Source organism: Daktulosphaira vitifoliae, unplaced genomic scaffold, assembly GCF_025091365.1.
Source record: "Daktulosphaira vitifoliae isolate Bord-2020 unplaced genomic scaffold, ASM2509136v1 Scaffold_5, whole genome shotgun sequence".
Classification (NCBI taxonomy): Eukaryota; Metazoa; Arthropoda; class Insecta; order Hemiptera; family Phylloxeridae; genus Daktulosphaira; species Daktulosphaira vitifoliae.
Genome location: NW_026099576.1, coordinates 22094735 through 22119765, shown reverse-complemented (window position 1 = coordinate 22119765; position 25031 = coordinate 22094735). Strand labels below are relative to the sequence as shown.

At 26.5% G+C, this 25031-nt stretch overlaps 1 protein-coding gene across 2 annotated transcripts in view; it reads right to left on the bottom strand.

Annotated features, from left to right (window-relative positions):
• The window catches only part of LOC126906816 (intraflagellar transport protein 172 homolog), a 49930-nt gene that overhangs the window by 2141 nt on the left and 22758 nt on the right, over window positions 1-25031 (bottom strand). Inside the window, exons 14-30 of one of the 2 annotated variants that reach the window (XM_050687688.1) lie at window positions 22058-22204; window positions 21812-21992; window positions 16860-17062; window positions 15153-15310; window positions 13220-13364; window positions 12948-13138; window positions 12707-12889; window positions 10930-11076; window positions 10530-10684; window positions 10042-10222; window positions 9244-9435; window positions 8562-8679; window positions 7835-7979; window positions 7518-7725; window positions 6585-6758; window positions 3908-4114; window positions 2335-2559 (exon numbers count right to left, since the gene is read on the bottom strand). In XM_050687688.1, coding sequence (XP_050543645.1) covers window positions 2335-2559; window positions 3908-4114; window positions 6585-6758; window positions 7518-7725; window positions 7835-7979; window positions 8562-8679; window positions 9244-9435; window positions 10042-10222; window positions 10530-10684; window positions 10930-11076; window positions 12707-12889; window positions 12948-13138; window positions 13220-13364; window positions 15153-15310; window positions 16860-17062; window positions 21812-21992; window positions 22058-22204 — 2960 coding nt within the window. Of the gene's footprint in view, window positions 1-2334; window positions 2560-3907; window positions 4115-6276; window positions 6519-6584; window positions 6759-7517; window positions 7726-7834; window positions 7980-8561; window positions 8680-9243; window positions 9436-10041; window positions 10223-10529; window positions 10685-10929; window positions 11077-12706; window positions 12890-12947; window positions 13139-13219; window positions 13365-15152; window positions 15311-16859; window positions 17063-21811; window positions 21993-22057; window positions 22205-25031 lie in introns of those variants that run through there. The other variant, XM_050687689.1, reaches the window with a different exon arrangement.

Genomic DNA, 25031 nt, shown 5'->3' with positions numbered 1-25031 from the left:
TTATAGTGTCATTAATCAAACGTTTCGACTTTTAAAATATGAATATTACATTTTAGCTTCAATGCGAAGCTGAAAAGGTATTGGTTTTGCTATGTTTTTTTTTTTTTTTTTGTGTGTCTGTTATCACTTTTTCTCAGCTTTCACCAAACCGATTTCTTTCAACGATACGTCAAAAGATCACAAATCGTATCTAGTCGAAGACATTACCCTCAAAAATTGAAAAAATTTCCCTCGTTCCCCGTAAATGGGGGAACCTCCAAAAAAATTACAAATTTAAAAAATCGCTAATTTTTTCAATTGTTTTACTTAAAACTACCATAACCTTGCCAAAAATGAACATATCAATAATTTTTTTTTTTTTTATATAGATTATTGATGTCTTTACCTATTATTTGGTATATTTTTTTTATAAATATGACTCTTTACCCACAGGCGGATTCAAAATGACAATTTTTTCACAAAAAATTAACTTTTGAGTGTTCCGGACATACTGACACTTTTATATATATTTTAAATTAAAGCTTATGTAATATAGTTTATTATGGAGTAAAAAAATGTTCGTACTTTATTTTGTCTTCATACCGTAGCCATTTTTGTGTTAAAATTCTGGATTTTATATTTTTTCAATCAATATAATTTTTTTATGAGAAATAATATTTATATACTTCTTTCATTCGACATACTTTTTTTTTTTAAATAAATTTTTTAAAATTAAACACTGTCTATAGATTTGCATCGAAGCGTTTTTTATGATTGTGATTTAAATCACTGTCAGATATCATTATACTTGATCCATCTATACCACGTCCCCCCCACTGAGCTGGTTTTTTTTAACAATGCTGTACTGAAAATAAAATACAGCCGACGAGTTATTCTATTGTGTAACTAAAACAAAATATTTGTTTGCTTGATAAATGTTTTATTCTATTAACGAAAAATGTTGTTTATTCAACAAAAATTTATTGTCCATTTTAAATTAACAAAAAATTATTGATTTTACTGAAATTTTTTAGCGTACAAGGGATAACTAATATGAAAGATAATTGATGGATAGGTTGTTTTTTGCTGTAAAAAAGATTAAGTTGGGGACTTGCAGGATACTACCCATAGGATGAGGGCTCAGCTCATAACCAATGAGAGTAACGCGGATAAAATGAACTGCCATTCAATCAAAAATTATAAGCCACGCAAAGGTCCCACAGCACGTTTTATGTATAAACGTGTCAAATTTCAAGTTTCTAGGAAGGTCCTTTAATATTTTGCTCGCACACAAGGTGATTATTTTTCATAAACCACTTAATTAATAAAGAAATATAAATATATATAGTTTTGTTTATTTTAATTACATTCTTTTCACAATTTATCAATTTTTTATATTCATATCTTTTACCTTATAATGGTGTCATAGTTATTTTTCCAAATGGAATAATACAAAATTAACTAACTTATTTGTTGAGTTATCTATCTTGATTAGATAATGATCTAATGAAGGAAACCACTATTAAGGAAAACATCTTTTGAAATAGTATTTCGAAAGTTATTAACATTTTAAAACAAAGACTGGAGATGAGACAATATTTATTATTTGACATTTCTCGACCGCACCTCTCCTCCTGACCAAATGTAAATATGTTACTAACTTCCGAAGTACTGTTTCAAAAGTTATTATCGACCAGTCATTTTCCTAATTAGATTATTATCTAATAAATAAGTTAGTTAAATATGTATGTTGCTATTTGGAAAAATAAAATCGAAACCCTAATAAAATATCAGGAACGCATATAATAATGCTTAATGATTGATGATAAATTGAAAAATGTGTGTAACAAAAAGTATAAAAAAAAAAAAGTTATCAAAATTATAGTTTTTTTTTTTTGAATAATTATATTGGTTAATAGTAAAAAATGCACTGTGTGTAGGCGTGAGTTTGATTTTGACTATGAAAACTAAGTTACTCGTTGAAATCACTAATTTGTACGTCATTATTTTGTTTAACTAATTCGTTTATCTATTTATAGATAAGATCTACAGAAAATCTACTTAGCTCAGTACTGCGCAAGGCGCTTTGCTGGCAGAGCTAAGTAAATCGTTGTTGTGATTATTATTATTATAATTATTATACCAACGCAATACTGAAAAACTACACTGCACTATTCGGGCTTGGTAATTAAAAGCTTCATGTTAACGAACTAATTATTTTTGTTCATTTGGTTCGACAAAAATAAACTTTAACCGATATTTCATATTTTCTTTTAATCAAAAATGTGTCGTTGCGAATTATTAGTGTAGTTTAACATGTGGAGTTCTGTTGTCTGTCAAATAATTGAGCTTTACCTGATTAGTATCTCGGTCCATAGCGTTGGTTAGGATCCAATCCCTGACTTGCTCGTGTTGTTCGGCGGTCGTATACAAAGACTGGGGTAGCGGTACGTTTGTAGGGAAATCCGTCCCACGTAAGTCTATGTCGTCCACCATTTCGTTTTGTCCTTCCGTTATGGCGTCCGTTATATCCAAATAATGGTTTAAGAACACAAATGCTTCCGCATACCGTTTTCCGTCCTAAATATTACAGCAACAATCGACAACAATAAGAGAGTTAAATAATAGACAATATGTGATGTACAACAATAGATCTTTCGTTGAAAAATCACCGAGCAATTTAGTTGGAAAATAAATCACACCTTTCCTTAATCCGATAGTTCCAGGTCGTGACATTACAACGTTTATAGATATATATACACTATAGTATCTCTAAACTTTGGCGACATCATTCTATTCACTTATTATTTGAACAATTCTCGACTTGTCCACGAACCGTCTCTTACGGCTCAAAATACCGTGTGGCTATTCAAATTATATGGTGTTGATAATTTTATGATTTTTCAAATACCTACGAGAGTGTGCGCCATTTGTTTTGTGTTAAAATCTTATATTTTAGTGTAATATGTGTTAACGCGATCATATTATTTTAGATAAGCGATATTTGCATGTGCGTTACTCAACGCGTATAAAGTTATTTTACTATTTATATACATGTTTGCTGTACACAAACGTTATGCCTTAAGCTTCTCAATAAGCTTAATAAACTATTAAATAAGTTTAATGGTTACGAAATCGCGTTGAACATTTTTTTTTGGAAACTTATCATTTTCCCCTCGAAATTTAATATGATTTTTTTAATTTTAAATGAATATTCATCGACAGCAATAATAAGTTAGAAATAAACTTCGACGTTGTTAGACAATTATGCGTTTTTCAACAAATTTTATTTATGTTTTGAAATAAAATTATTTTTTAACATAATTTCTCCAACACATATGTATATGACACGTTTTTTTTATTAAAATCAATTGGCCCCTGAAATGGTCATGGAAAACCAACGACAATTCAATTGTAAAAGGTGATTGTTATAATTGAGCGTTTTAAAAATCGGTGCTATTGTTTATGTCATAAGAAAAGAGACTTGAAACATTGAATTGAATATGACAGCTGACTATGGAAAAAATGACTCTCAAAAATTACTTTTTCTGTAATTATAAACACCTATTATAGATATTATTCATCTGTAGTTGAAGGGGTTGATACGTTAAACTGACATGTTTAAAAATTTCACGAGGCATTATTTTGCAAAGAAAAATAACAATTTCCAAGTTTACAATAAGAAATTCTAAGTAGTGTATAACATCTTATTGCAATAATTTGTCTAATGAGTTATAATTTTTGTTAAATTTAAATAATTTTATCAAAACATATAAATTCAATAGTATGTTGAAATTTTACAATACACATGTTTTATAATAAACTCTGCTGCTAGTACGATCATGATATTTTTATGACTCTTATCTAAAAAACCGACTGCAATAAAGTCAAATAATATAAAACCACTAAATTTAAGACGTGTGCGTACTTGTGCAGCCATTCCAGCTTCGTAGTATCCTTTATCAGCGGGTATCACGTCGGTATATCTCAATAGAGCTACCAGTAATTTCACGACCAATGTGCTCAGCGATGAAACGGCACTAAAAGCACACCGCATCCCATACAGATGAGAAATAAACATATATTTTTCAAATTCTTTGCCGCAATCCGGATCTGTTTGCTTTGTACTCTCCATCTAAAAAGAAAAATGTTTAACTCTATTATTAAGATTTGCTTTTTCCTCATTTATATGTTTCTAGTTTATTTTATGGATTTTAAGAATAATAACATTTGAAACTCTTGGCTCTTGTCCAAGTACCAACACTTTACATAATAGTTTATGTTGTGGTTTTAAAATCTATTCATAACACAAAGGAAATCTAATTTTTTAGCGACGAAGGTAAAGGAAATAATTTTCATTACATAGACAACAATAAAAGTATGAATTCGTGTACATTTCCCATGGTAAATAAAGCATAATTAAGTACCATAACTTAAGTTAGTTATAACATATAAAATACACGACTCTGTAACGAGTAATTAAAGCGGTGTTTATTGTCACACGATATTTATATAAATCAACGGTTTATTTATAGGGTATTTATTTCAATTAAGGTATTTCATTTTGCATTTTTATTACAATATAATATTTTAGATGTTATAATTCAGACCCAACAAATCTAACGAGTTAGACGTCCTTCAGTAACTCAAAGTTTTATTTAATCGCTTTAAAAACCTAAAATTTGATCTTATAAAGTTTAAAACCAAAATTAACTAATAAAAGTATTTACGGTTAATTTCGGATTTTTAACATTTTTTCAAGTTAAATTTTAGCTCAATTAAGATTGAAAAGGCGGTCGCATAATACTTTTAGTTTCTGTAATCATTTTTTAAACGTTTACAAAAAAAAAAAATTTGTTATAGATGAACTAATTTACTAGATATAAGAAAAATTGTCGAATTCAAAATACTATCCAAGATTATATTTAACTAACCTTTTATTATATTTTAAAATTTATTTTTATTTAAATTAAGATGAATCCTCTATCGCAATAAAAATTAATTTAAGATACACATTTTACCACAAAATACTTGAATTATTTATGAACTTTGGGTTTAAAAAAATCCCTAGAGAATGCTTGCGGTTTGTTTAGAAAGGCGTGTTTTTTTTACATGTTTCTATGAAATACTAACGAATAACATTATAAAATTTTGTTCATCACTTTCATTGTATTGTGAAATATTAATGTGCAGCAATTCAGTAGTCTGCATTTGATATTCAATTTTTTTATTTAGAAATGAAAGTAGTACCATCTAGCCGAGAGTGCAAATTCAAAAAAATATTTTTTTGTAATAGTACGAATAAATTTTTTAAATAGAAAAATATACAATCATTTAATTTTCACATTATTAATTGAATGAAAAATGAATAATTTACTTCATAAGCAAGTCTGTATTTAAGATTTTGGTTTGGGGTCACTACACGAATTTCGGCGCTCCCATTTTTTTTCAGAGTCGTCCTTTAAATATTATATTGAACAAAAGAAAAAAAAAATTCAACTTTTTTTTTCTATCAACATAACCTCCAAAAAATTAGACGATGTTGAGAATACAATATGAATTTGGCTTCACAATAATTAAATTTACCGTTGAAACATTTTAAGATTTGTAATATATGTGCGCAACCTATGTAGGTAAAGATATCTCATTAAAATCATAAAATGAACTGGAACTAAGTATTTTGAATCAACTGATTTTAAATACATTTCCTGTGTCCGTCGTTAAAACATTCATTTTTTAGTGCCAGATGATAAATTTATTCGATTATGTCTTTTGCCCTCTTTTGTAGTGTTAATTAAACAAAAGTATTTCAAAACTTTTGGTATAAATCTCTTATATTCATTTTTAATTGGTAGGCAACATAAAATTGTCTGAGAAAGTTTTAAAAATTACAATTAAAAATAAATAAAATAGTATTCCTACGTTGTACATAATGTAAATATGAGTATCAATTTTTTAGTTTCGAATTTCTAAACTTCTTAAAACTATTAATAGTACTCTTCATTCTTAAACTTATGTAGTAATAACGTTTGGTTTGTCTTAAAAATGTAGTTAGTTAGGTTTAAAAGTCATGCATTATACTTCAGCGAGAAACTTTTGACATATAATGGTAAAAGTTAGCGAAGCGGAAAGTTCAATTCGACATGGCTTTCATAAAGCAAATAAATGATTTGCATATTTTTAATCTTCTAGCATAATACAGTTTTATTAGATAAAATTTAATTAGTTAATTTTTTTGCACAAATTATTAATATATTATAAATATAACAAGAAAATTGAAGACAATTTTTTCTCAATTCTTTAACAATTTATCAATTTTAAGTATGATTGAGTTTTTTAAAAAAATTATTGAATTTCTAATGGATCCCAGTTAAGTTTTCTTATAAGATGATATGAAAGATATTTATTACCACTACGTCTAGTCGTAACAATATTTTTCTTTAGTAAGTAATAATTTTCATCAAGGGGGACATTAACTTCTATTTTCTCTAAACCGATTTAAATATTATGGATATTACGATACAATTCTCGTTCTCATTCTATAACATAATTGATATAGATGTTCAAAAATTCTAAAGTTCTATTTGAATTTATAATTAACTCACCAAATTGTAAAACATATTTCTTAACTTTGCCCACATGTCATAACTTTCAGTTTTATCTAAATCTCTTTTAGAAAACATATCAACTGCTATACGCCTATATATATTAAAGTTTTGAGGAAATGGAGGAGCTTCATATTGCGTGTATAAATTTAATGCGTCAAACACTTTAGAATCCTGAAAATAAATATAGGAATTTCATTCTAAAAATCTTAATGTTCTTTTTTTTGCATAATCAGAAATTACGATTAAACAAAAACTAATGGCTAAAGTCGTCGTGATTTCTTTAAAAGAAAAGAAAATTACAGTTAATTAATTAATTACAGCCTAAGTATTAGTAAATCAACTCTATGAAAGATATTATTATTATTTTTATTTTAATACAAAATTGTTTTGAATCAAAATTTAATTTTAAAACAAGTAAAGTACTATTATTTCAGATAGTACAAAAAACTATTGTACAACTAAATGCAATTATTCTATCTGATTAATGGGAATACGATATTTAAAATAATTAAAATAATTAAATAATAATACTTAATGATGTAAAATCGGATAATATTTTTTAATACATGAAAAAAATTCATTTTTTAAGGAAGTATATTTAGAAAATAATTATTATATATAGGTCGAATTTCATAATTTAAAAATAATAGCATCTATTATCTAAGAAATTGCCTATTTTTTTTGCTAGACTTTGAATATTTATTTTTAATGATCTCCAATAAAAACCAAAAAATTAACCTCATTTACTTAACGAATAGTAATCTAGATAAAATGTTGACTAGTTGATAATCAATTGTGTATTATTGGTTTTTGGATTCAATTAATTTAATGTATAAATTAGCATTTTAATGTAAATATTAACGTGTGTCTTAATATGAAATATGACGATGTCCTTAATATTTCAAGCCGCTAGTTATATTGAATACTTACTCTTAAAAGATCGGTGGCGTAAAGTGCTACGTATTTGTGTAGTACAACTTGTCCATGTGGCCGAGCAATATCTAAACACTTTGACCATTTTCCTTGTGCTGACAACATATCCAAGGCTTCCTCTATATTCATATCAGCTAACAACTGTTCAGGCTTACCTTCTTTTTTTAAATGATTTTTATAACATTCCGAAATATATCTCTCGAAACTAGAAAAAACACAACAATTAATTAGACTTAAAATAGCTATAGAAAAAATATACTAATCTATTTTTCTATAATATAAAAAAGTGTTCAAAATGGAAAACAAAAACTTACGAAGGATCAAGTTCCGACGCTAGTTTTCTGGCTTTTGACCAATAGTCTCCTGCAATAAAAGCATCTATTGCTTCCTTCATCATTTCAGCGCATATAAAAACTTTGGCAGCCGACAAATGTTCTCCATACTCCATTAACCGAGGTCCTATTAAAATATTTATGATTTAAAGTGTATAATTAAGTAAATATATTACTCGTGAATTAGTTACACTTATACTGTATAATTACACTATTGTAGTTAATAAAGAAATAATAATAAAAATTGTTATTATTATTTTTTTTAAATTAAGACCTGATTATAACGTGATATTTAGTAGCACATAATAGTTATTCGAAATAATGTTTAAAAATTTAATAACTATTTAAATTTCAAGTAATATTTGAATTCTACTCTGAATTTGACGCGAAATTTTTAATTCTTCATCCAAGCTTCTAAGCTTATATGTATTAATCTTAGTCCGAGCACATAATATTTGAATAAAATAAAAAATATAAGGTAGTGCAAAATTGTGAATATTTAAACCATTAACAGCAAATAAATAAATTTATTTGAATGAATATACTATTTTTCTATAGCAATTAAATAAATTAAGGTGAATCAATTGATAAAGTTGGGTTGAAATGAACTATTGAATTATATCAATTCAATTAAATTGAAATTGTGTAGATATTATAACTTAGTGTAAAAATATAAAATATAAATTCATAGTATTACTTTTTTTTTTACCTAGTATTTTAACTGTATCAGTACACTCATCGCCTTCTAAATATTTTAATGTCATTCGCATTGCTTCATTCAGAGTTTTCAAAATAATTCTTTCGTCTTTGCAGTTTTTTGAAGTGACCTGATTCAGGAAACATTATATGAGAGTTTTAGAAGAAAATAAGTTTAAATGAACTTGATTTAAAATCGGAACTTAATAAATACAATCAATGATAGATTTCATTACTTATTGCAAACGTTGAAAATTAATTCAACATGAACATTTTTTTAAATATAAATACCTTTAAATACTTTTGATAATTTTAATTAAAAAAAAAACTAATACATTGGGCAAAACGACGCAGTTTTAAATGTTTTTGATAATATTTAATTTTTCTAACTATTTGTGTTAAAAATGTGTTGAAATTATATTACGAATGTGATAAGCAACTCTGATATTTTAAATGCTATAAGTCTAAACTAAGGAGTACCTAAAATTAGATTCTTAGGAAGGCTTTAGCCTTTAATAATATTTTAACTTACCATAGTTTATTTATAATAATTAAAATATTAGGATAATTTAAAATTATAGTTTAACGACCACTGAGTTTTCTTCAAGCCCGTCTGTGAGTTAGTAGATTGTCACTTATTAATTTTTGTTGTTTTTAATTTTCGTCTTATTAAATACTTAATAATTTAAACTCACTTTGAGCAAGCAGTCTACAGCAGTCTTAAATTCTCCATTTTGTTCCCATTGACTTGATTGAACGAATAGACTGTTAATATCTCTAGTAACCCGAGCACCACACTCTTTATCGTATTCTGCTTGAAGGTCATTCAATTTTGTTGGTATATATTCACGGCACGCCTTAAGCGCCTCTACCCACATTCCTTTTTCCTATAATATTGCTATTGTAGTTTTTTAACGTTTTCCACGAGGGAAAATAGTTTTCGTAAACACAATGAAACTTAAAAATAATTAATGCATTCATTGTATTTTAGAGTTTTACTTATTTACTACGTTCTTTTGTGGGGAAGAATAAATTCATTTTAAATTACTACAACTTACATTAGAAAAAAATATAAAAGTATTGATTTTTTATAATGAAAAGTAATTGTTGCATAACTACACTGTCTAACTATATAGATATAATAATAAACAAGGATATTTAGTACAGGGAACACTTAGGCAAATAACTAGGAAACAATTTTTCAGATTTAATATTGCAGTACCTACTGTAGTTGAAGAACAATAATAAATTTAACTCGGTTAGGTTTTTTATGGTACGTTTTAAGATACTTAGTTGGTGTAAAATTAAAATTGAATTTATAAAACTAAAATTCTCGATTAAAATATATAAATGGTAGTTATAAATAACAAAAAACTGTTTTGAAGTTAACAAGAAATTGATCTGTCACAGTATCCAACATTTCAACAAAAATTTTCTTTACTAAATTTGTTATTATTTGTTACATATTGAGTAATCCAACTAATAAATTTTACCTTATATTGTTTTACTATTAGCTCTGGTTTTTGACAACGTAACACAAGTGCTTCGAATTTTGAGTAATTAGCTGCTTCAAATTCAATTTTAGCACGTGATAACAATACATCAGGAATAGAACTCTTGTCATGTTCCGCAGCCACTCTTTCTGCATTATCCCAGTCTTGATTATGCGTATACCTAAAATGGAAATCGTTTTTTCTGTAGATTACTTTTTGATTGGTCCAATTAGCGTTCAATGTTTGCAAAGTTATAGTTTAAGGTAACCATCGGCGTTTATAACGAAATATTGAAACATTAATAGTTTTATATAAGTGATGATTACAATTATGTAACGTTAAGTACAGATAAATATTTTTCGAATTTTTTTATTATAAGCGGAGTATATTTTGAATGTTTATTATATGAATAACACAAAAAATGTATATTAATATAATATAAAATTTTTATGTTATCTATAAATCATATATTTTGCAGATCTACTTACATCAAAACAGCTTCTTTAGGTTTTAAACCAGCTACAAAGTGAAATTCCGCTTCTTGAAATTTTCCGTCATCTTCAAGTACGAGAGCATATTTATAATGAACGTCAGGTAAGCGTTCGGCATTTCCTGACTTAGCCAATTCAAAGGCGAATTCAAACTTAACAAATATTAAAACTGATTTCAAAAGATAGTTTTTTAATTTTACAAGTTACATTCTGGTACTCTTTAATACAACAACACACTAAATAGAGATATACATTACAAAGGTAATGAAACGAGAAAAAAAAATACACGTATGAAAAATTATTAGTTATTGAAATACTCTATTTAAGTTGTCATATCAATACAATTAAAAGAAAAAAATATTGCAAAGTGTAATAATATTGTTTGAATGTTTTATACCTGATAGCTATCATTTGCATGGTCTATGCATTCGTTTAACAAACCCAAGCGGTTGAGCAATTTCACAGCGGAGTCGCCGCCCAATGATTTAGCCCACAAAAAAGCGACTTGTTCTGCAGCACGTTCTCCACCGTTATTTTTTGCTATCTAAATTATAGGATTACTACGTTTAATATAATGATATAGTTCAAAGTACACTAGGAAAACAGCTAGTAGTTGTCTTAAGGATAATCAATTATGGTGTAAATTTTGAAGATCTTACAATTTAAGACAATATAGTTACTCTCTGTTTGTTAATATTATTTATTTCTATTGCAGCAATATATTTTACTTAAAATAACATAACAATATTAATTAAATTGAAGTATTATGCTGAATAAATTAGTAAAGCATCAAGAGTTTGCAAAACCGCACGCATACTACTTTATTTCGGAGCACAAATTCAAGATAAAACGCATACATGTAATAAATGAACTTTTGAGATAAATTGTAGTGATACAAGGAATATATATTTCAGAAAATGTATTTTCATTTGCACAAATTAGTAATGTGAAGTAATCTTATGGTATTGTTATGTTACATCAAACAAAGTTAAATTAGGACTAATCCTTTGGTCAACGTAAAATTTGAATAATTTCTCCTAAAAATCAATACAATTCCTTATAGTTTATTTAATTATTTAGATATTAATTTTATCACATAATTTTACACAAATGAAATGTGTTCAAACCAATTACTAAATGATTCAATCAAACATTTTTTATAATATTATAAATTTAAAATTAATAATTAATTAATTTTTTTTTAATTAAAAATTTAATTATTTATAAATTTAACTAGATTATTTTTGTATTACTACACTTTAAATTAAATTTAAAAAAATAATTTCTTAATCCACATTAGGTTTGGGCGATGAAATATTTGGAACATATTGTTTGAGTAATATAGAGAAAACATTGATTTAAATAATTAAAATTCATGTGATTAGGCAAATTTTAGTAATGAAATCGAAACAGTTTAGGTTATATTTTTGTTTATTCGAAATGAGCATTTCGTAAGAAAGGCTTAAAACTGAGTTGTAATAGTAAAATCACCAACGTTGGTGAGTCATTTAGCCGTGGATAAATGTATTAAAGTCCGCAGGCAATGATAAAAAGCCATCTTAGGGATGTCGTACAGCAAAGCATAGAAGGCACAAAAGCCGATCACGGCCTTGTGATTTTAAATACGCACATTGCACCGAATCACGTGAGTGTTTAATTGTATTCATCCAAAAATTATTGATTGAAAATTCCTATAATTTATTTATTGATTAAATATTTTTATATAAACTATAGTAAATACCAGACCATATTTTTATACATAAAATGGTTGGCATTAGTTCTCTCCAATAAAAATCATTGTGACCTCGTGACTATAACCACTAAGTTATGATATAAAGATTAGCTTCTCAATTTATTTATTTTTTCTAAATAGAATTGTTTGCAAAAAGGTAAAAAATTACCTTAAGGACAAACCTGAAGTAACAGTTTTCCTTCATCATTGAATTAATCTAATTCTCACTGATAGTGACAAGTTGTAGGTTAAAGAAATTATATTAAGAAAGAGATTTTCCATATAATACATTTTTCGTATCCTGTCCACATTGTATTTTAATTGAGTAAATGGTTTCTGGAAATTTTATATCTAAACTCACTGTATTAATATGCCCTTATATGTGCTATCCAGTAAAAAATCTTTAAACTATGCTCCAGTTCGTATTAGCTATTTTTTTTACCTTGTAAGCTTCCTCCCACATATCTAATGATCGGTACATTTTTACAGCAAGTTTCCATTCCCCGGCTTGGATGTAATGATTTTCAGCAGCTCTATAATTACCTTGAACTTCACAATCTTGTGCTAGATGAATATGTGTCGTACCTACAAGATCACTGTGATATTTGCTGACTAATGACATCATCTATACATTTTAGTTTTTAAAAAGACATGAACTCTTATTATATAAATTAACTACAAACCTCATCATATCGTTGAAATTGTTTATACATATTAATTGCTAAATCTACTTTATCTAATGCCACGTAAAGTTTTTCAGCTTCTTTAAAGCGACCCACATTTTCTAAAGTTTTACCGTGTGTTTCGAACTCACTAATCATATTAGTCAACTCTGGATTGTTTTTAACTAACCTAAGAGCTCTTTCCCAGTTTCCTGAGCAAACATACATTTTATAAAGTTCAATAAAACGAGATAGTTTTCCTATGTGAAAATTAAAATTTGTTATGCTCTAACCTGTTTCTAGATGAAGTTGTACAACTTCATTATACATGTTACACTCCATGAATAATTTTTCAGCAGTTTTGATATCATTAACGTTTTTAAAATGATCGGCTAACTGTTTTCCATATTTGGTCATCAATGATTTATCTTCAATTACCTAGTATAAAAACTAAACAATTATAAGAGAATTTAACCATCTTAGTTTCAATTAATGCGTTTGATAAAATAAGGCAGGTGCGGGAAATAACCGTATATAAGGTCTAACTAGATAAAAATGTATTGTTTAGTAGAACTCAAAAATTATTACACATTAGTAGGTATTAATTAAAAATGTCAACAAGCTATAAATAAAACACTGCATTATATGTAATTATAAATTTTGTTAAGTTATTTTGAACACAACATCAGCCAGTACACATTTTTATTAATTGACTTGAAAATTTACTAATGTGTTTTTACCAATTGTATAGTTTTGGGGGGGATTAGGGTGGTTAATCCCCCTAAAACGAAAACTATTTCTACCCTACCATATAATCCTATGACACAGTTGCGTTAACTTGGGACCCTTCAAAGTGGCTTAAACAAAGTTTATAAATACATAGAATTTCGCACTTTAGTTATAACTCTTATAGAAAAAGTTATTTAGGTTGTACCCTTATTTTATGATCAAATTCAAAATCAATTAGTAAAAAACTAACCGAGTTAATTTGGAAAATATTATCGAAAAAGGAAAACAATTTTTTTTTATTAAAATAGTTTTGTACGTAAAACAATCATTTCTTAAATTGACCAAGATTTTATGAAGTTTAAATGAATTAATGTATAGTTAACTTAGTTTTCTTTTAAATTTTATTAAAAATAAAGTAATTATCTAAATTGCCAAAGTAAACTATAGCATATACGAGTTAAATAGAAGTTTATTAACTATTAACTACTTTTCTGTCTTAAAAAAATGTATTTATTTTAAGATTTACTTTTATAGATCTACATTTGAAAATAGAGCAATTGTCTTTCAAACAAAAGAATCACAATTTTTTAAATATTTTAATCATCCACGTGATCATGACGAAGTTTGAAGGTTAGTTCTAATTTTCTATACATATGATGATTATTTTAAAGCTAGTCACTCAATCTCTCTTGAAATAATAATTATGTTTAGAAAATTATATTTGATATTTGTAGCTTCATATACAAAATGATTGATTAACTATGTCACATGTAATATATTTAAAAGTATAAAACATGTCATAACTTTTCTTTTCAGAAGTTAATATTATCTTTTGTTATACAGGTGATTCAATATCATGTACCACTTAATTAATTAAAATATAAAAAAGTATTGAAAAAAATTTTTTATGCCTTTTATGTACGTATTTTTTTTAATGTATTAAATAAGTATTTTTAATGTTCATCCCTTATAGGAGTATCAACATTATTTTTTTTAAATGATAAAATAAATATTTAACTAGCTTATAAAATTAAAATTAAATTAATCTCTAATGAAGAAAATATCTGATTGATAACTATTTTTGAACAAGTACTTCGGAAGTTATCAGAATTTTTTCATTTAGGTAGTAAGCATCAGGGCAGCAAAAAATATTAATTATAATTGTCACACCCGCAATTCATCTTTAGTTAATATTTAAATTGTTATTATCTTCCGAAATATTGATTTAATAGTTTTTATCGACCAGTTATTTATTTAAATATTTATGTTGTCATTTCAACAAAATAAGGATGACATATTTATAAAGTATAAGGGCTGAACATTAAAAATACTTTATGATTGATAAATTGGTGATAAAGGATAAATTAAGAATGAAATTGTTAACTGTTAATTTGAGAAATATATGAAACTAAAAAATACTGAAAATAACTTTCTTTACATAATTATTACTTCAAGAGAAATAGAGTGACTAACGTTAAAAGAATCATTTGTTTATACCTGCATTATTTGTATTGCTTTTTTCCATTGTTTTGCTCCAATAGCCGCTTCCAATGCTTTAATTGTATTTCCAGCTTCAATATAATGAGATATGGCTGCGTCCTGTTGTTTTTGTGACACTAAATAGTCGCCCCATTTCTCTTCCAAGTTCACCACCTCTAAAATTATTGATGAATAAAAAAATATATAATTTTATAACATAATATATATATATATATAAATTATGTATACTTAGAACGATACGTAATTTTTTAAATTATCTAATGTAAGGAAAAACGCGGTAAGATGACGAATTCAATTTATCTCAAAATTAAACACAGATAGGGCGATTCATTTATTATAAACTACTTAATTAATTGAAAATAAAAATAATATTTATATTTATTTTATTAGTTTCTTCTTGTTTAATATTTTTTTTGATGTATCAATCATAAAAAACCCAGCACAGCGGAGTCGCGGCACAGTGGTGACATAGCATAGTTCGATCAAGTATAATGATATCTGACAGTGATTAAAATCACTATAAAAAAAAAACGCTTCGATGCAAATCTTTAGACTGTGTTTAATTTTTAAAAATTTGTGTATTATTCCAAAAGCTTCATAAACTGCTAGTTCATTATTAATATCTTAATTAAGATAAAGTATGTCGAATGAAAAAGGGATTATTAAAAAATATTATTTCTCATAAAAAAATTGTGTTGATTCATACAATTTTCAATAAGTTATAGCATTATAAAATTAAAAATGTAAAAAATAAAATCGAGAATTTTCATACAAAAATAGCATTCGGTAGCCATTTTCACCGTGAAGACAAAATTAAGTCCGAAAATTTTTTTGCTCCATAATAAAGTATATTACATAAGCTTTAATTTAAAATATATATTAAAGTGTCAGACCTTCCAGGACATTTTCAAGAGTTAAGTTGAAAAAGTTGTCATTTTAAATCCCCCCCTGTGGGCTGGTAAAGGGTTAAATTTATGAAAAAAATATACCAAATGAAAGATAAAGACATTAAGCATCTATAAAAAAAAAATAATATTGATTTGTGCATTTTTGAAAAAGTAATGGTAGTTTAAAAAAAAAAAAAGAAAAAAATTTTGATAATTAGCAATTTCTAAATTTATAATATTTTTTGAGGTTTCCCCCATTTACGGGGAATGAGGGAAATTTTTTCAATTTTTGAGGATAATGTCTTCGACTAAATACGATTTGTGATCTTTTAACGTATCGTTGAAAGAAATCCGTTCGGTGAGAGCTGAGAAAAAGTGGTAACAGACACACACAAAAAAAAAATAGTAAAACCAATACCTTTTCAGCTTCGCATTGAAGCTAAAAAATTGTGTTGAACCCTTATATCTTATAAGGTTGTCAACTTTAATTAAAAATATGACAACACACATAATTAACTAGATTATTATTTACATAATGATCTCATTTAAAAATGACTAATCCATAAAAACTTTAGGACCAGTATTTCAGAAGTTATTGACATATTTATATCTTGGTGATAGAAAGAGAAAATTGAAAAAATTTGTAGTGTTGTAAAAGTATAATTTCTAATATTAAATCTATTCACAGAATTCAGGAATAATCGTTGTAACTTAACCATCCTACCCCAACTTACCCTAATTATGATATTATTAATGATTAAAATGATTTTAAATGATTAAAAATAAAATGTATAAAAACATTTAAAATTGAACTAACCAGATGGGGAAACAAATCTAGCAAGTTCGACGGCTTTTATAAATATATTTCCTTCGCAGTAAATTTTCATAGCCTCACTATGTTTTCCTTGTGATTGGCAAAGTTCTCCGGCGGCGTGATAGTTATTTATACGCAGTAATCCTGTTAGTACCTGTTCTATTAAAGAATCGTGTGCCAAAAGTTCCAAGTCATCTTGTAATAACCTGTATAAATAATCCTAATTATTTACCTGTCCAATGATTGCATGATAAATTTAAAACAACAAGTTTACAAGTTAAAATTATATATAAAAATTTTAACGCAATCTACATTTTATGAATATTGAAATTCCGTCTTGATTTATCGTTGCAAATATGTGAATAATTATGTAATATTTAAAATACATCAATAATAAATATATTTTCGTAATATTTTTATAAATGTGTTACATTTAAGTAACTTCATAATATGTCTTTTTATGTAAATAAATATCATTAGTGAATGAACACCGATAAGTTTTAGTTAATAGTAATTATATTAATTAAAATATTAAAATTTAGTTTAACGTGATATAATAATTTTCTCTTCAATATCAGTCGCGGTGGCTAGAAAGATCCCTTGCGACCATGAAAAAGCCTGAGCGTTGTAAAAATATACTTTCGCGACCTCCTCATACATCCTATGACTTAAATAATTTGTTTTATTTTAAATTAAATGCATGAAATAAATTTATACATATTTATGTTACAATGTTTGATTTATTATTTTTCTAAGCAATAAAGTTAATATTTCATAATTATTAATAGTTCTTTGTGCCTTATTAAAAGTTAAAGTTTTGTTTCAGGCATCACAAAATATAAAACTATCAATTAAATTTAAAACTATATTAAAAATATTATTAATTTAAAACAAAAAACCACAACAATATTACTAAAAAGTCACGGATAGTAGTATTTTGGAAACAATGTTACCATTATCAACGATAAACACATACTGACACCCCGACCGGAATCAGTTGATCAGAGGGGCGCAATAGAGTAACTGAAATTTTTATTGTTTTTGGCTTATCAAATGCTCTTATTAGAATGTATCTTATACTAATATAAATAATAATTGTTCAATAAGGGAAATTTATAGCCCTTTTGACACTTTCTTTACTACGTTAGTGAAGAGTATCAAAAATTCCAATTGCCTCCCAGATAAATTTAACAAATTATTTAACAAATATAAAAAAAAACATATAATAATTACATTAGGTTGAAAATTCATGATAATGAATCTAAAATTATGTTTAATATACTAATAATTTTTTATTTTTTATTTTTATTATGGAGCATTGTTCAAAGAACAAATTAGTGTTAATTCATAGGTGCGACATCAAAATATAAATTTATAAAAAAATTGAAAAGATAAAATAATCTCAACAATTAATTTACTGGTGTAGTTATCCTAAATTACAAACACAAAGTTCAATTACTTTTTTCAGAATAGAGATTTATTTAATACTGTATTTAAACGTTTTATGAAGTCCAAAAATAGTACATCTTAAGCTGTAAATGTAATTTATTATGATATGGAATGTTTCTAACATATTTTACCGACATCATGACGTATGTTGCTAAAGATGACTTTTCTAATAAAATGATTGCAATTTATATTACTTTATATTATAAATAATAACTTATTATAAAATGTGAGTCACGTAGCGAAGTTACGTGTGCTCATTTTTTTTCTAGCTTCTATGGAAAACAAAAATGTAATTCCTGCGAATTATATTATTAGACTATACTGCATACTAAACAAAAATTCCATTAGTCTTTTTTAATTGTCAATTGCCAAGTATAAGTTTTTATTTGCTGTTATTTTAAAAAGTATTTTAATAATACAAATATGCAATGCACTAATATAAACAAATTCGATTCCCTTAAAAATATTTAAAAATTTTTTAGTTCTTTCTATGCATTGCACGTTTAAAAAATTTTACCTTCAAAAAGTTAAGTGTTCATTTTTTTAAAAATACATTAAAATTATAGTATTATTTATATAAACATAAATTTATAACGAATAAAACCCAGCACAGTGGGAACGTAGCATAGTTGAGTCCAGTATAGATGAAATCTGACAGTGATTAAAATCATTATCATAAAAAACGATTCAATGAAAATCTGTAGATAGTGTTTATTTTAAAAAAATAGGTGGATTATTCTAAAAGCAACATGATCTCTTATTTCCTTATTTATACCCTGATTACAAGTTTTATGATTTATAAGTGTAATATATGAATAAATATTTTTTATAGCAATAAAGTATAGTATGAAATTGATATTTAGTAATTTAATATTGTAATTTTTTACAAAAATCGTATCTTTAATTATCAACTTTGATGTCCGTTTTAACCGTGAAAACAAAATAAAGTCATTATTTTTTTTTTCATATTAAAGTATATTACATGAGCTTTAATTTAAGGTATATATAAAAGTGTCAGTATTTCCGGAACACTTCCAAAAATTAAGTTGAAAGAGTTCTACTTTCTAAATGTATTTTTAAGTTTTTAAACCCCCTGTATAAAAGGAAATGTTCCGATTTAAAAAAAAAAAGTATGTCGAATGAAAGAGGTATAAAAATAGTATTTCTCATGAAAAAATTGTATTGTATTGACCATACATTTTTCAAAAATTTATAGAAATGTAAAGTTAAAAATGTAAAATATAAAATTGAGAATTTTCATCGTGAAGACAAAATAAAATCCGAATTATAATTTTCCCGTAATAAAGTATATTAGATTAGATTTAATTTAAGGTATATATAAAAATGTCAGTATTTCCGGAAAACATTCAAAAGTTCAGTTGAAAAAGTTGTCATTTTGAATCCCCCCCCATAAGCAAGTAAACGGTCAAATTTATAAAAAAAAATATACAAAATAATGGGTATATATCTCACATATTTATAAATAAAAAATAGATATTGATTTGATTATTTTTAAAAATGTTATGGCAGTTTTAAGTAAAAAAACGGTAGCACAGTGAGGTTGCGGCATAGTGGAGACATTGCATAGTAGGGTCCAGTATAGATTTAATCTGACAGTGATTAAAATCACTATCATAAGAAACGCTTCGATGCAAATCTGTAGATAGTGTTTAATTTTAAAAAATTGATGGATAATTGCAAAAGCAACATCAACTTCTATTAAAATAAAATACAAAACCCATAATTATCATACAAAAATAGTATATTTTTCAATATGGTAGCCATTTGCGTATAGAAGATAGATCGTCGGGACAAATTTTTTTTTTTCATTTTGTAGTACATAAAATAAGCTTTAATTTTATATATGTTTAAAGGACGCAGTATTTCCGGAACATTTTCAAAAATTAAGTTGAAAAAGTTATTTTTTGTAAAAAAGTTACTATTTTAAATCCTCCCAGTGAGCAGAATAAGTGTTAGATTTTCAAAAAAAATTATATCAAATGAAAGGGAAATATCTAAGGTTTCAATACAAAAAAATATTATTTTTATTTGTTCATTTTTGAAAAAGTTATGGCAGTTTTAAGTACAAAAAACATCCCGATAAAATGTAATTTTTATCGCAAACATTACATTTTTTTTTAAATTTTCGACAGCCATTTGCACATAGAAGATAAGATGTCGGGACAAATTTTTTTTTTTCATTTGATAGTATATAACATAACCTTTGATTTGATATATGTTTAAAGGACGCAGTATTTCCGGAACATTTTCAAAAGTTCAGTTGAAAAAGATCTATGTTTTTTACAATATTTTAAGTTTTGAACGCCCCCTATATAAGGGGAAATTGTCCAATTTTAATAAAAAGTATGTCAAATGAAAGATGTACTTATAATGTATTTAGAAAAAAAAAATTTGTGCTGATATATACATTTTTCAAAAAGTTATAGCATTTTTAAGTTGAAAATTTAAAATCGAAAATCGAAAATTTTAACACAAAAATAGTGTTTTTTTAACTACGGCAGCCGTTTAAATGTAGAAAAAAAAGTGTCGGGACAAATTTTTTTTTTTCATTTTGTAGTACATAAAATACGCTTTAATTTAATATAAGTTTAAAGGACGCAGTATTTCCGGAACATTTTCAAAAATTAAGTTGAAAAAATTAATTTTTGTAAAAAAGTTGCCATTTTAAATCCCCCCCAATGAGCAGGTTAAGTGATAGATTTTCAAAAAAATGATATCAAATGAAAGGTAAATATCTAAGGTTTTAGTATAAAAAAAAATTATGTTGATTTGTTGATTTTTCAAAAAGTTATGGAAGTTTTAAGAAAAAAAAGTGAAAAAATTTCGAAAATTAGCGATTTTTAAATTTGTAATTTTTTTGGATATTTCCCCCATTTGCGGGGAACGAGGGAATTTTTTTCAATTTTTAAGGGTAATGTCTTCAACTAGATACGATTTGTGATCTTTTGACGTATTTTTGAAAGAAATCGGTCCAGTGAGAGCTGAGAAAAAGTGGCAACAGACATAAAAAAAAAAAAAAAAAAAAAAAAAAAAAAAAAAAAACACATTATAGTAAAATTAATACCTTCTCCGCTTCGCATCGAAGCTAAAAAATGAAAAAATGTCGAAGATTAGCCATTTTTTTTAAATTTGTAATTTTTTTGGAGATTTCTCCCATTTACAGGGAATGAGGGAATTTTTTTCAATTTTTGACGGTTATGTCTTCAGCTAGATTTGATTTGTGATCTTTTGACGTTTCGTTGAAAGAAATCGGTTCGATGAGAGCTGAGAAAAAGTGGTAACAGACTCAAAAAAAAAACACATCATAGTAAAATTAATACCATCTCAGCTTTACATCGAAGCCAATATATTCTCAATATGTGAACTTATATAAATAATACAAGATTAACAACACATTTTTGCGAACATTTGTTTAAAATATTTATATTGGCTTGATATCCTAACGATTAATGAGAATTTATTCCTTTAATTAAATTTTTATTTACTTTGCTGCACGATTAAAAAGACCGGCTTTGATGTACAGTTGAAGTGCAGTTGCTATATCACCTTCAATTTCTTTTATTTCAGCTGCTCTTTCTTCTTGATGGTTTTCTAATAGCCAAAGTTGATACTTAGATTTTAATTCATCTACATCGGATCGATTTTTTAGTTCTGCCAAATTTATAGCTAGTCAATTTGAAAAAAAAAGTTACAAAAAGTTATTATGAATTTAGTATTAATGTGTTTCATACCATTATCCCATTTGTTAAATGATAAATACATGTCAATAGCTTTATCCACATTATTTTGTTCTAAATATAATATTTCTGCAGCTTGAAATTGTCCATTAAGCACAGCTATGCGTGCCCAGACTTCAGGGCATTCCATTCCATCGCATTCTAAAAAATGAATTAAATTTAAATATTTATACATTCATTGCAAAATCATCGTAAAAAAAAAAAAATACAGAGACTCGTTTTATAATATTCATAGCTTTTAGATCAAATATATTCTGTGTGATTTATTAAATATACTTTTTCACATGTTTTTTCGTAAAGATTTATAGATCAAAATTTAATTTTCGAAAGTTAAATGAGAACCTATTATTATTATTTTATTTTTAAACGAAGAAAGGTTTAAAAAAATGTTTGACAAATTGATAACTAGTTTTCTATTATTACTTTTTGGGATATTCGCATTTGATGGACTTAGAAAAGGTGTGAGCAAAGTAGAGTCTAACTAAAACTACAGAGGGATTCATTAAGAGTGAGACACTTATTTATTTAAAAACTATAGAAAATTCAAATTTAAAAAAAGAAAAAATTGTTTGATTAAAAAAAACTAACAATAATATGTAGATAAAAAATAATTTTTTTAATCTCTTCAGGATTAAAACATTTGAAATTAAAATTTTTTTAATGGGACCCCGATTTTTAGAAAAATGTTCGAGATAAATTATATTATTTAGATTTTTCCGTAAAAAGTTACACTATTTAAATTAATATTTGTATTTTGCAATTTTCTATAATTTAATTTAATTGTGTTAAAATTTTTTGCAATCATTAATGTTAAGTTAAAATTAAATATATTTCTGAAAATTATTTGTTTTTTTTATTGTCTTGTGAATATCTTAGAAAATTGTATAGATATAATAATAGAGATAATTGAAGATTCAAAATATTTTACATTGTAAAAAATTAGATGTCGGAGGGACATGCTTACGTTTCTTTTTATAACTGTTTTCTGTTCAATAAACAATATATAGTACTAAATAAACTTATATACTTAAACAAGTATTATTCAATTAGTAACGTGTGAAAAGATAAACAATGTTGTTCCAGTGAAAATTTTAGAAACTACATTATTCAGCTGTTTTATAATTTCTATCTCTGAGGTTCTCTATTAAAAGTAAAGAGCTTAATGTATTGAGTTATTTTGACATATTTTCGTGAAAAATCCAGAAAACTTAACTACTAATAAAGTCGGCTCATTNTATTTTGACATATTTTCGTGAAAAATCCAGAAAACTTAACTACTAATAAAGTCGGCTCATTCATTTTTTAATATCCTGTTTTTAGTTTATTTTAATGGATAAGGAAGGAACTTTATCCCAAAACTATTAAATTCAATTTATAAACTCTAAAAATGTTAGACAATTATGAATTAAAATATACATTATGATTGTAATAAAAAACAATCACTTGAATAATTACTTTTGTTTAAAATGTTGAGTTTCGATTTATTCTTCATTAAAACATCTACAATTTTGTCTGTTTTATTAACTTTAGTAGAATTATAAGACAATAAAAAAATATGAATTTATAGAAATAAAATAAAGAAACTCACTAATAATTGAATTTGTTTTATTTTATTTTTCTTATACAACTGCGAAAACAATTCAGTGATCAGAGTAACAACTATTATGTTTAGTAAATGTATAATTAATGAAAAGGAATATATCGTACGAGGCACCTAGACCGACACTAGTTTTGAATGGCACTAGATTACCGTCTTGCCTGATTACAATCGCTGTTGAAAAAGGCTAGAGGGGTTACCGGGGTGGATACTGCATGTCTAAATAAATAACGCGTAGACAATAAAAATTATTACATAACACTAATGAAACAAATATATTAAAGTTCTGCAATGAGTATCTTAAGTTTGAGGAGTAGCGGGGGGTCTTTAAATTCTAATAGTCGACGAAGCGGCATAAAACGAAATAGTTGAAATTAAATGAACAAATTACCAAAATCAAAAATTATGACTTAACTGAATCATTGTTTTTCGATGATGGGCTGATGTTGTTAAATAGTGAACTGTATGATAATGTGAGTGATAACGTGACCAATGACAAGGTTGAGGTAATATATGACGTTGTTCCGGAGTGTGTGGCAAGAAGAGCCTTGTTAAACACAGACGAGCACACAACGTAAGTAGGAACCATAAAGGCTATATAACATTCACACGTCCTGGTAATACAAATCAGCGTATAAGTGCAAGGCACGCAATGGCGGACGAAACCAAACGGCAGTAAAGTTCTTCAGTGATAATCACTGAACAAACAAATAATAATATATGGCGCACAATGGCCNGGTAGGAACCATAAAGGCTATATAACTTCACACGTCCTGGTAATACAAATCAGCGTATAAGTGCAAGGCACGCAATGGCGGACGAAACCAAACGGCAGTAAAGTTCTTCAGTGATAATCACTGAACAAACAAATAATAATATATGGCGCACAATGGCCGAACAATTGACCGGACAAGCCAAGTCGGTTGCTATGAAAAGGTGACGTAGAAAAATATTCACTTATTGACATACAACGGCGAACTGCACACGGTAGGCAATTGCCGCGTAGGCCGTTTTCCGAGGAGGACGGGCGAGGGGGTAGGTGAAAAAAGACGGCAGTGATCAGCTGCCACACAATATGATAAACTTCTCAACGGTGTTGGTGACAACTGGTCCACTAGGACTTTATTAAAGGCACTCTTGTAAACACGGTTTCTTTTTTTAACACGCTTATATTAGTTTCACATGATGTGCGTTAGTTGTTTGTAAATCTCCACGCGCCACGTGATATTTTTCTCGCGTCGTCTTATGGCCTTGAGACTACACTGTCGTAACACGTTCACCCCACCCCGCTCACCCCTCGCACTATTTTCCTGTATAATTTTTGGTTTTCGTACCCGTACATGCGGGCGTATCATCAATATTATATATATA